The following is a 12,406-nucleotide window of genomic DNA, read 5'->3' on the forward strand; positions in this document are numbered from 1 at the left end:
ATAAGTACCTAAGGTGGTAGCAGCACACCACCAGTACACAAGAGGGCCAGGGAGAAAGTCTATGAGTTCAAAGCCAGCCTAGGCTTTACAAGACAATGTATAAAATAAAATAGTTTTTTACACTTAATAATTTTTTATCCAAAGGATATTAGAAAATATCTTTTATTGGTCAAAAATAGGCAGTGCTCTTCTGAGGACTTTTAAATTTGTTGCTTATCCTTAGGTGCTGTCATGCGTTCTTTTCTCAGGCCCAGAGGAATTATAGCATCTCTATATCTAAACAAAAGGGCACAAAAGTCAGGATTTAAATCAACATTTTCTCACTTTACCGGTCTCTGAGATGTGGGGAACTTGGTATCATTAGCTGTTCAATAAAGAAAGTATTAATTGAGGCTATTACCGAGGCACCTGGAAGCATTATGAATAATCGCACCATCATTCCCTGCAGTCAGCCTTGGAGTTAATGTGTCTCTAGAGAATCTAGGTGCTTAATATGATAAATGGAAATCCCTACCAAGAAGTTCTTGTGCATTCCCTGAAGACCAGATTTGGCAATACAGATTTTGAGTTCAAGCTCATAAATGGTGAATTTATGCCTGAAGAGCAGCAAAAAAAAAGATAATACGATAACAACCCATCAACCATGAATTATCCTGTTATGTTGGATTTACTGAATTGGGTTGTTAACTGTACTTGGAATGTTCAGAAAAGGAAGAAGTAAAGAGAGCTCAGGAAGAAGACACATACTACACATGGCTTTTCTCAGCTTCTATATTTTGCTTCTCAGTCTGTATTCTGTTATAGTTAGCTGGTTTTCTACCATGACTTCTCTGAAATAAGAAAAATGATGTAATAGTTGTTCTGACATCTCTGAAATTAAATTGAAAATCTCCAGTAACTTATTGGATCTTGTCTTATGGCCGTTCTCAAGGCAAATGCACATCAATAGCTCTGAAATCTAAAGTCCATCAACACTTTCCAAAAACTCTCTTTGTTTTCCTATGACAACCAACAGTAGTCCATGATTTGTAATTCTCATTTATTCTTTCATCTCCGTAATGCTATCTCATTGACATGGTCTCCCAAGTTCAATCACATCCACCTCCTACAGACTGTTCCTATTTCCCCTTCTATGTTATGGTTTGTGTTTTCATTATCGCCGGATGGGATTACTTCAATCACCTTCCTTACTGGTCTCTTGATTCAAGTACCTCTCTCTTCTGGTCCAACCATCACATTTCCGCAACAGACAATACTATTGTCCTAAAGCCTGGCACAGGTCCTTTCCTTCTCCAGAAAAAGCTCTAGCAATTTTCAGTGCCTATTAGACTAAAGTCCAAACTCATTCCTGTAGTGGTTAATTATTTATCTTTTGTCTTCCCTTGCAAGTTTTCCTGCAGCCAGGGGACTAATCATTTCCACGTGTTTCTCTTCTCTGGCCTCCCACAATGTTCCACTTATGGTAACATTCTTTTATTAAATAAGCAGCAGAATGCTACCCAGAGGAAAATACGAAGCATATTTATTGATTTATTTTTTAAAAATAATTTTTGTATTTACTGAATTTTTAAAATTTCTTTTATTTTTTATAAAAAGAAAACAAACGATATTTTCTCATTTTACATACCAATTCCAGTCCCCACTCTCTCCCCTCCTCCCATCTCCACCTACCCCCTTACCCCACCCCCATCCACTCCTCAGAGAGGGTAAGGCACATTGCTCTGGGGAAGGTCCAAGGTGCTCCCTACTATATCTAGGCTGAGCAAGGTATCCATCCAAAGAGAATATGTTTCCAAAAGGTCAGTACAAGCAGTAGGGGTAAATCCTGATGCCACTTCCAGTGGCCCTGCAATCTGCCCCAGCCATACAACTGTCACCCACATTCAGATGAACTAGTTTAGACCAATGCTTGGGCCTATGTCGGTTCTTTACCTGTCTGGCTGTAGTTTGTGAGCTCCAGTTAGCTCAGGCAGACTGTTTCAGTGGTTGTCCCCATCAGGATCTTGACCTTTTCCTCATATTCTCACTTCTTCCACTCTTCACCTGGACGTTGGAAGCTCAGCCCAGTGCTCTGCTGTGGGTCTCTGCCTATGTTTCCATCAGTTCCTGGATGAAGATTCTATGGTGATATTTAAGATATTAATCAGTGTGACTACAGAGCAAGGCCAATTTGGGCACCATCTCCTCTATTGCTTAGGGTCTTATCTGGGGTATCCTTGTGAATTCCTGGGAATTTCTCTAGTGCCAGGGTTCTTGCTAACCTCATAATAGCTCCCTTAATCAAAATATCTTTTTCCTTGCTCTCATCTCTGTCCTTCCTCCATGTCAACTATCCTGTTCCCTCGAGTTCTTCTCTACCCTCCCCTTCCTCTTCTGCCCTCCCTTCTCCCCCACCCCATATTCCCAATTTTGTCAGACGATCTTATCTATTTCCCATTTTCAGATGGATCCATTTTTTCCCTTAGGGTTTACTTTGTTATTTAGCTTCTCTAGGATCATGAACTATAGGCTCAATATCCTTCACTTTATAGCTAGTGTCTGATTTTAAGAAACTATTTTTGATCTTTTGAGATGGGGGTCTCACTATGTGACCTTGCCTGGCCTAAAACTTGTTATATAGAGCTGGTCTTGGAGTGATCTCTTTGCCTCAGCATCCCAAAGGGCTAGGATTATAGGCATGAATCACCATACTTGAAGTTTAAATATCCATTAAGTATTTTAAATAGGACTGGGCTATGGTGGCCCATACCTTTAATACTAGTACTCAGGAGACAGAGGCGGGTGGATTGCTGTCCTCTACAGAGCGAGTTCCAGAACAGCAGAGGCTACACATAGAGAAACCCTATCTTGGGAAAAAAAAGTATTTTAATTAGGAAATCATGAGTGACAATCTCAAAAGTACTAAAGTTTGGATTATGCTATGAGAGAAAAGAAGAAGAGAGATAATTTTGGGGATATTGACAAACATCCTTTTATTTGAGACTTTGAGATGATGGTATATCTGGTTCTGATGCCTGTGTTGTGCATACTGTTTTCAGACTGCAGTAAGTATCTTTTGATATTCTGGAGGGCAATTGGAGAGTACTGGAAGTTGTTCCTTCAAACGCTGTGCTAGGTTGCATTTGCAGAGCCATTGGCTTCATAGCTCTGGTCTTTTACAAGGAAGATTGATGCTGCGGGCTGTCCTGGCAGCCCTGTCGGAATTCACTAAGTGCCCCACATTTTCAGGCTCCATTCCTGAGGAGTTCACAGTGTCCATATCAATTAGCCAGCCAGTCTCTGTGTACCCAAACTGGTCTTTTATGCAATGAAAGTGGCAGTAAGCCAGCACTATTTCCCCCAGTGACAAACTGGACGTTCAAGCCCCCAGTGTCTGTAGACACCACACACTTTTCAGGAGGCTTGGCTCTAAATTGTTAGCCTTCAGTTTCCCTTGGCACTCTGTTAGGTCAGGAATGGGCTCCAGGATTACACCAAGGGGTAGAATGTCTTAAAGTCATAATACCCACTTTTTCTTATTCTCTTTCTACTTCTGCTCTTCTCAATATTAAGAAAAACATTGTTGAGTACATTTATTGTGCCTGATGGTATATGTTTTTACCTGAATACTTTTGTTTTACATGAAGTAGAAGGAAATGTCATTTCTGTTGCCTTTTTGCATATGAGGAAGAATAAGCAAAAAATATGTAACTGACTTTTGGAGATCCGAAAGTTTGCTAGTGGCAGAGTATTTGCGGAAGTTTAGACGTGATCCTAGGCCTGTCTATAGTAAAAGCCTTGATATCAAGTACGTAGTGCTGGTTTCTCTCAGACAATCCAGTGAGATTGTGAACAAGTGAATTGCACTGAAGGAATATAGAATTTGGGGATGTTAAAATAGCTTGAATTTGCCAAATGATGAGAGCAACTGTATCTCTCCTTCTTGCCAATTCCAATGAATGGTGTCAACTCTGCAAGTGAGCTCTAGGCTTTGGGACAGCAGTGGCTTTTGCAGAGGCCTCCCGAACTTCCCCAAGCTAGACGTTAACTTACTACCTGTTGACTCCTCTGTTATTATATTGTACCCAACATGTACTCATCATAATCTTAATGCCAAGAAAATATAGCTATCTAGCTTCCAGCAGATAATATAACTAAGATATGGGAGGAGTACGGTGAAGCAAGGCCAGTTCATCATTCTTCAGTCTATTGTCCCGATGTCCTGTTAATCTTTGTAATCCCATATGTCTTCCCTCAATCATAATACCCATCTCTTTCCCTTAGTCCTCATCTCTAGTTCTCTGTCCTTTGTCTCTCTTCCCCTCCCCATCTCTTCCTCTGCCATTCTCTCCTATGCACACATGTTTCTTCTCAATAATAGTCTATGAGTTAATGGACTGAGACAATTTCAGGTGGAACTTGATGACCCCTTGCCCAGCTGTGGCTCTGGCAAGAGGACAGTTACTTAGTTGGTAGAAGTTCATGCATTCCGTGATAGAATAGTTCCGATGTAGATTAGATAAAGAACCAAATAGCACCGAATCAAAGGCCCCTTTTGTTAGTTCCTGTGCCCAAACTGTGTCTGTTGTTTCTTACCCCTATATGTAAATGCTACTCAACTGTCACAAATGCTCCCCAGCAACCCCCCAATTTCTTCCAAAGTTTAACCTTTCCACTCTGTGACTGTTAGGAGAATAAAGTGGAAAGTGTGCCGATTCCTCTTGCTCTTTGGGGACCTAAAATGCTGAATGAGACGGCTGCTAGAAAATTGGGGGAAACGTGCTTATCCAGTTCCATATAGCCAGTGTATACATATTTAACCAAATCCCCACTTCGGCAGCCATGTCCATGCGAGTGTCTGCTACCCTGAAATCTTTCTTGCTGAAAGCTGCTTCCAGTAAGTCCCTCAGAAACCAACCGTTCCTATTGAGAGTCAGTTCAGTTTAAAGCCTTTCAGCAAAACGTCCACTGACTTAGGATAGAGAATGACATCTATTCATTCTGAGGCCTGTTCGTCATCATCACTGCCCATTTTCCTCCACAGAGACACAACGGTCATTAGCCACTCTCCTAACACCAGCTATGACACAGCCTTAGAGGCCCGCATCCAGAAGGAAGAGGAAGAAATCCTGATGGCCAATAAGCGTTGCATGGACATGGAAGGAAGGTAAAATCTGGAGGTGGACCCAGATGGATTGAGAAGTTGAAGTTGAGACCAGCTAGATCAATAGAGAAGGAAAAGAAAGTTTATTCATAAGTGATGAACTAGATTGTGTTGTCCCCTCCCCCTTTCACTCCTGCTAATCGATTACCTAAGGTTTGATGTAATGGCCATTATAATGAACATTCAATTATGCAATTCCAAGTAGGATTGCTTTCCCCTGGATTTTGTAATTTTTTTCATTTGCATTCTGCTAGATCTGATTTTTGACATTCCTACTCTGAGGTGTTCTTCATAACACTACAGCTCAATTCTATAATAGAGCCGATTTCTCAACAAAACATCTGTTCACACTGAGAGAAATTCAGCATCCAGTGACTTTTTTAGTGTCATTTACATTTTACCTGAAGATCATGTATTATTAGTAGAATGCTCCATTTTCTCACTGAATGTACTGTTAGTATGGAAGAGCTCCTTCAGCAAAGAACAACATCATAGATCTATAGCCTTTCTGTTTGCTGATATTTGACTTTGATTTTCTGATGTGCAGCAGAAGTTCTTATATATTCTCTTGCATCTCCTTAGCCATCCATAGAATGTGTTATTTTTTTCTTTAAAGCGCTAATGTACTGACCCTTCCTTCCAACTCAGACAACACTTAGTAGAAAAGATGATGGGTATGCAAATCCACTTAGGCAGTGAGATCAGAACACAGAGGTAGCAACCATGTTTCTGTATGTACTTTCTCTCGCCTTTCAGGATTAAGACGCTCCATGCCCAGATTATTGAAAAGGATGCTATGATCAAAGTGCTGCAGCAGCGCTCCAGGAAAGAGCCAAGTAAGACAGAGCAGCTGTCGTCCATGAGGCCAGCAAAATCTCTGATGTCCATCTCCAATGCTGGATCAGGCCTGCTTGCCCACTCCTCTACCCTGACTGGTACTCCCATCATGGAGGAGAAGCGAGATGATAAAAACTGGAAGGGGAGCCTAGGTAATGAAAATGAAAGCAAACAGGGAAGTGCACAGTGATGTACTTAGAAAGTGCCTCGCCTGTGCTACACACAGCAAGGGGAAGAGACAATGGTTCAGGTTCTAGAGAGAAGAATTCAGGGCTCCTTTTGCCCCTGATGGAACAAGCTACATGCCCAGGAACTCTGAAGTCTCATGGCGAGAATATTAACTGAGGCCAAAGCCTGAAAAGAAAAAATGAGAATCCTGAGTTCCTTGGGGATGGGAAGGAAGACAATTTGAATTTTATGTAAAAAAGAAAAAATTCAGATTTGGCTTTTGCCACATGGGAACTTTGTTCAAAACTGAAATGGCCTTCATCTCAGGCAAAATTCAAAATTACAGCATTGCTGTGTTCCTTCCTTTCCTACAGAAAGGGGACCCAAAGTTCTCTTTAAGCTAATGGGGTCAGGTGGCAGCTTTTGTTAACGGACTGTTCCAACATGAGAACAGAATGTGCTTTTATGTTCAATTCCTGTCTGTTTCATCCCCTCTAATTAAAGCCTCAGAGTCCCATAGATACTGAGACATTTTTTTTTGACCCCGGGGAAGCAAACAAATGTATATCTCAAATCTTTTGTTGTTTTTATTGCCTTTTCTGGTTCTCTGACTCTTGCAGTATCCTTTAGTTTGAGTAAGCATTCTGGGAGCCATTGTCATGGTTGGCACTGTAGTTTACACAATGAAAAGCACCCTCGTGGGTATCCATACAGATTCCCCATATTCCTGGGTTATTTTCAGCTCTCTGGTAATATGGGGCATTAATATTACTGGAAGAGAATGGAACTCTGATGAGTTGCTCTGCCACAATCACCAATGGGGAGAAAATTGATCAGCTACCAAGGACACACACAGGTTTAATATGTTGTGTTGAGACTTTGATAACGAAGACGAGAAGGGATCCTCTAAGTCCAAAACCAACCTTTAGTTACGGTGGGAAATGTAGCATCCCAGAGGTTCACAAGAAGTAAAAACAAATATTTTTCAAAGAAAAATGTCATATATTTTCTTTTCCTGAACTCCGACAAGGATGAATAGTTAATCCGTGTCTGGATAGGAATCACCTACTTTTCTCTTGTCCCTCGCTTCATCTGTAGGCATTCTTCTGGGTGGAGACTATCGTGCTGAGTCTGTCCCATCCACACCTTCACCTGTGCCTCCTTCGACTCCCCTGCTCTCGGCTCACTCGAAGACAGGCAGTCGCGACTGCAGCACCCAAACAGAACGTGGATCGGAACCAACCAAAACCGCAGCTGTTACTCCCGTCTCTGTTCCGGTTGCTGTTCCAGTTGCTGCTGCTGCCGCCCCTGCTGCTGCCATCACTGCAAGTGCTGCCACCAACACTGCCACAGCTGCCACCAACACCACTATCATGGTAGCTGCTGCTCCAGTTGCTGTTGCTGCTGCTGCTGCTCCAGCTGCTGCTGTTGCCACTGCCCCATCTCCAGCAAATGCTGCTGCTCTTGCTGTTGCTGCCTCTCCAGCTGCACCTGTTTCTCCAGCCGCTCCTGTCTCTCCAGCTGCTCCTGTCTCTCCAGCTGTTGCTGCTCAGATTCCAGCTGCTTCATCTCTTACTTCTGCTACTGTTTCTCCCGCTCCTTCTGCTGCTACTGTCGCTACTGCAGCTACTGCAGCAGCAGCTGTTGCTGCTGCTGCTGCTACTGCTGTTCAGGTTGCTCCAGCTGCTTCGGCTCCGGTTCCAGCTCCCGCTCCGATTCCGGCTCCAGCAACGCCTCAGGCTTCTGCTCCGACTCCGACTCAGGCATCAACTCCAGCTCCGACTGCAGTTCCTACTCCAGCTCCGACTCCAACTCCAGCTTTGGTTCAGGCTGAGGGTCCTGCAAGTCCAGGTACCAGCTGTGGACCACGCCGATTGTCCACACCAAATCTGATGTGCAACCCAGACAAGCCAGGTAATTCCAATTTATCTTCTGGTTTTGTTCTCAGATGTAGATCTATTAGTTGGTGCCTGCCATTTTGACAGAGTTGAATGTTTCATGATCTAATGGGGGTTGGTCAGAGAAGAGACAAAAAGAGCTTCTGGAAATGCTTTCTCTCATTCATTAAAATAAAAATGGTCACGAGTGGCCATTTTACCAGTAAAGTAAATGATGCCTAGTGGCAAGTCACACTTAGAAATTAGTTTTGTGATGGTTCTTTGCGTTGTTTGGTGAAAGCTCTTCTTTTTTTTTTCGTTGTCTCTAATTCTTTTCTACCCTCTCATTTCCATTTAGATGGGCCTGTTTTCCACTCCAGCACTCTGGAAAGAAAAGCACCCATTCAGATCCTGAGTCAAGAACCTGATGCAGAGATGGTGGAATATCTCATCTAAACAGCATACTCAAGAGCTGAAGTTATCAGCAAGAGTTCTTTTAATCGTTTTTCCCTTTTGTTTGTTTAATCTGGGGTGATGATGGGGTTGGGAGGTGGGGATGATTTTTTAAAGGGACTTTTTATTGGACTCTTGTAGTACTTAATACCATGAGAATTCCATTGGGAGTACCTCAAGATGATAGGTTAAGCAGAATGTGCTCTAGAACTAATTGCTGGCATTGATCTAAATCATGGACTCTTAACTGGTAACAATGTCCATTGATTTCAGAGGCTTCAATTTGTTTTGACATTTCCCAATTTGAGGTCATTTTTCATTGAAGAATACAGCATGTGTGGAAGGCAGTTTGTAACACGTAGTTCAGAAGTGGAAATCTGGAGAGAATTTGAAGATTTGCTGTTTGTCTAGTGACTACCTAGACAACAGCCAAAGAAAGGTCTTTCTTTAAGCTGAGAAAAGAAAGCATTTTAGGAGTCTTGGAAGCTGGAGAAAAGGAAGAGAGTATTGGGGTTAAGAAGGGAACTGGACCAATTTTCTCTCCCAGTTGCCAGTTACCCTGCCCCTTCATACTGATGGTATTTATCTTTATTTCAATGGTGCTTTGGAAGTGGATTCTTTTGGTTCCCTCCTGGAGGTTCATCCATTCATATATATATCTGGAATAATTTATGCATTTGGATAATTAATATATTGCTTTCAGATGGTAGGAGAGTAAATGAACAGAGTGATGCATGACTTCCTCTCTCATGGGGGGTCTGATGTTAGAAGCTTCAATGGAGGGCTTCATGAGATGCTGCATGCAGACTTTTGTGGTCAAGATATAGTCATGAACATGGCTCAGTCACCTTAAATTTGACCAGTTGACTGACGTAGCCTTTATTTCTTCCACAAGGCAGATTCACTGACTGGTTCCCCAGTCTTTGTTTGCCAATACTTTGCAAAATGAGGAAACATCTTTTTTGGACAGGTTGAATGTGTTGAATTTCTGGCTAATACTTTGAACTATTTCAGTTTTGTTTTTCCAAATTAGCATGTGTCTTCAAAGGCACATGCAACTGTCACCTCCATGGAAATAACGTAAGAAGTCCAAAGTGCCGGGCTGCAGTCAGGAGAGAGGTTGATTGCAGCAATCTCCTCAACTACCTCTTCTCACTGCCAGTGACTCCATCTTGGAAACCCCTTGGGAAGCAGCTGGGAATGTATACATGGGCGGGACCAAACAGGGAGCCTTACCATAGGGCTGCCTCTAAGGACACAGAAGGTGTCAGTTGCCACAGGTCCTTGTCCTTAGTCTCTGCCCTTCATAAGGTGATATAACTTCAGATAATATCATTAAGGTCTGTTTTCAGGGGTATAGGGAGGGTAAGGGGAGGGGGACTATTAAGTATAAGGGGTAGAGGTTTAGTGATATGTTAAGTTAGAAATCAGATTGATAGAAGGGTAGCCTATATATTATGCCATGGACTTTAGTGATGGGAAGGAACTTTATCTAGCAATGTAGCTCTACATTCTAACTTTAGTGATGAGGAATCTGAGACTTGGAGAAGTTCAGTGACTTTTTCAAGATCACACAGTATATCTGTCTGCTCTGCCAATTACATGCCTATTTTGGGAAATGATTATCTATTAAAAAAAGAGCCTGTTTTGAAGAAAAGGCATCTTCCTAGTCTAGGGTATGCCTACTTTATGAAAATCTTCTTGGTTTGACTAGATTGTTTGGGGTGATTTCTCGTCTTGTCTCTGCTGGAGTGCCTTGTATGGAACTGTTCTTTTTCTCATCCCATTTCATCATTGAGCTACATGAAATGCATCCCTAAGACATCAATTCAACTGTTTTTCCCTATAAAATCATGTGTTTGGGGTCATTTTATGTATTGCTCTGTGAGTATAAGATTGCTCTATTTACCTGTATTCTTGTGTGGTTCCTAATTACCTTCCAAAGGATTTATTTGTGTGTGTGTGTGTGTGTATGTGTGAAGGAAATGCAACAACTATTAACTAGTTTTTCACATTATTAATAATGAAATGGTCATCCAGTCCATCAGTCCTCAGTTAAAGAGTGAACGCCAAATAGAAACATGAAAGTGCAGTCCTGTGAATAATGCTCATTCACACCATTTTTCTGTTGCAAGGGAAAAAAAACTTGAGACAGTAGAAGAATCAGGCAACAAGCACGAGGAAAACAACTTTCTGCCCAAACTAATGAATGAAAATAAAAAAACTTTTCATGTCCTCTCCTGATGACAACACATTGCTAGAATTTGGGCTGACTCTGGGAGCCATGATTCCAGTCACATTCTGTGAAGTGACAGATATGGTACCTTCTTCACTGTATGACAACTATCTCTTTAAAATCATGTGTTTGGGGAAAGAAGGAAGTCCTTGCGGAAGTACTATTTGGAACTTTCCAGAACCTTTCTGGCCTACCACACTAGAGGCAGTCCTGCTCAGTATTCAGGCCCAGGCGATTTGCTAGAAGGACAATGTACGTCTAAGAAACAGAAGAAAACTGTGTTGGTATAGTCTGTTTATGGACCATACAGGCTCCACCTCTTGAGAAAATTTCTACTAGGTATCAGTTTAAAAATTCAGTTATATGGGAAAATCTCAAATTAGCCACCTCTTCCCATTTATGTGGATGTAGCATTTGGAGCCTCTTCTTGGACTTGCTCCTATTTACAGTAAAATGTATGCATTTTCCTGGCACTCTAGAAGAAGAGGGGGCATTTGTTGTCTTAACTTTTACTGTCTGGTGGTCTATGAGGATCTTATTATTCATTTGTTACCCGCAATGTCCCATGTCCAGCAGAATTTCATTTGATTGAACTATACTTGATACAAAACTGTTAACATTGTTGAGGAAGTAAACTCAGCTTGAACTTCCTTTGAAAGTCATGTATTGTGACTGTTGTCTTAATGAAGGTTTTCATTTCAGTGTTGCCTTTGAGCTGCAGGGTGACGGGGCGGTAGAAACTTGAAGCATTTGCCATGATCTGTGACAGGAAATATAGCAAGATACCTGTCCTGTTCTCTTCTTCCTTTTGCACTGTTCAGTGGCTCTGACAAACTGATTCCCAAGCTACTTTTTATGAAGAATCTAAATAATGTGGCATCTTAAAGTATACATGTATGTGCTAACTTTAATAAATGCTCATGTCTGTTAGCCGTACAATCTATTATCTTAAATGCTCATTTATACATGGAATATGTTACAGAAAAATGTGTTTCTTTTTCCAAGGAAATACTTTCAAAGGGAGGTATTGGCTGTGAGTTCATTGTTACCAATTTTTGCCTGCCACAATCTTTAGAAATTCTTCTTTCAAGTGCCACCATTGACAGTAGGAGAAAGGTTGGAAACATGGACATTTTCTTCTGGTAGCAAGGGCGGGTTACATGAAGCGTTCAAACCTCCTTCTGACCTACTTTGTTATCAATGGCATGTGTTTAATAAAATGGCTAGATGGGGTTGGCAGATGGTTTGAGAAGAATTACTTTTGGTTTAATATATGTGGTCTCATAGTGGTTGTGATTCTTTTCTGTAATCATGAGAGGTAGATCAAATAAAGTTAAGCAGGTTAAATCCACTTTGTGCCTATCTTTTCACTGACAATAAAGTTAGCTGTTTGAAAATGAAGCACTGTGTGGAAAATGCTTTGGTGTTTACTGGATATAGGCTTTATGTGCTTAGTAATTACTTTCAACTCATTACACAGTGAAATTGTCTTGCACCAGCAACAGAATTTGCATTTGCACAAAGTATAGGAAGTGATTAAAAAGTCTCCGTATAACATATCAGGCAGTGTGTGCTGGTCAGTCTTTTTATTTACAAATACAATATATAGTAAAAAGTTTTGTACCTTTTTGTTTCCTGGTTCTGGGGGATAAAATGATGACCACCCAAAGCCAATAATTAATTGGAGGTTAG

The 12,406-nt window shown here is 41.4% G+C and overlaps 1 protein-coding gene across 5 annotated transcripts in view; it reads left to right on the plus strand.

Moving 5' to 3' along the window:
• The window catches only part of Amot (angiomotin), a 61,971-nt gene extending 49,856 nt beyond the window's left edge, over positions 1 to 12,115 (plus strand). For 4 of the 5 annotated variants that reach the window (XM_075957056.1, XM_075957059.1, XM_075957055.1 and 1 more), the window contains 4 exons: positions 5,024 to 5,146; positions 5,900 to 6,132; positions 7,247 to 8,062; positions 8,384 to 12,115. In XM_075957056.1, coding sequence (XP_075813171.1) covers positions 5,024 to 5,146; positions 5,900 to 6,132; positions 7,247 to 8,062; positions 8,384 to 8,481 — 1,270 coding nt within the window. In that variant the 3' untranslated portion in view covers positions 8,482 to 12,115. The remainder of the gene's footprint in view (positions 1 to 5,023; positions 5,147 to 5,899; positions 6,133 to 7,246; positions 8,063 to 8,383) is intronic. The other variant, XM_075957058.1, reaches the window with a different exon arrangement.
• The last annotated feature ends 291 nt before the right edge of the window (positions 12,116 to 12,406 follow it).

Source organism: Microtus pennsylvanicus, chromosome X (assembly GCF_037038515.1).
Source record: "Microtus pennsylvanicus isolate mMicPen1 chromosome X, mMicPen1.hap1, whole genome shotgun sequence".
In the NCBI taxonomy this organism is placed as follows: Eukaryota; Metazoa; Chordata; class Mammalia; order Rodentia; family Cricetidae; genus Microtus; species Microtus pennsylvanicus.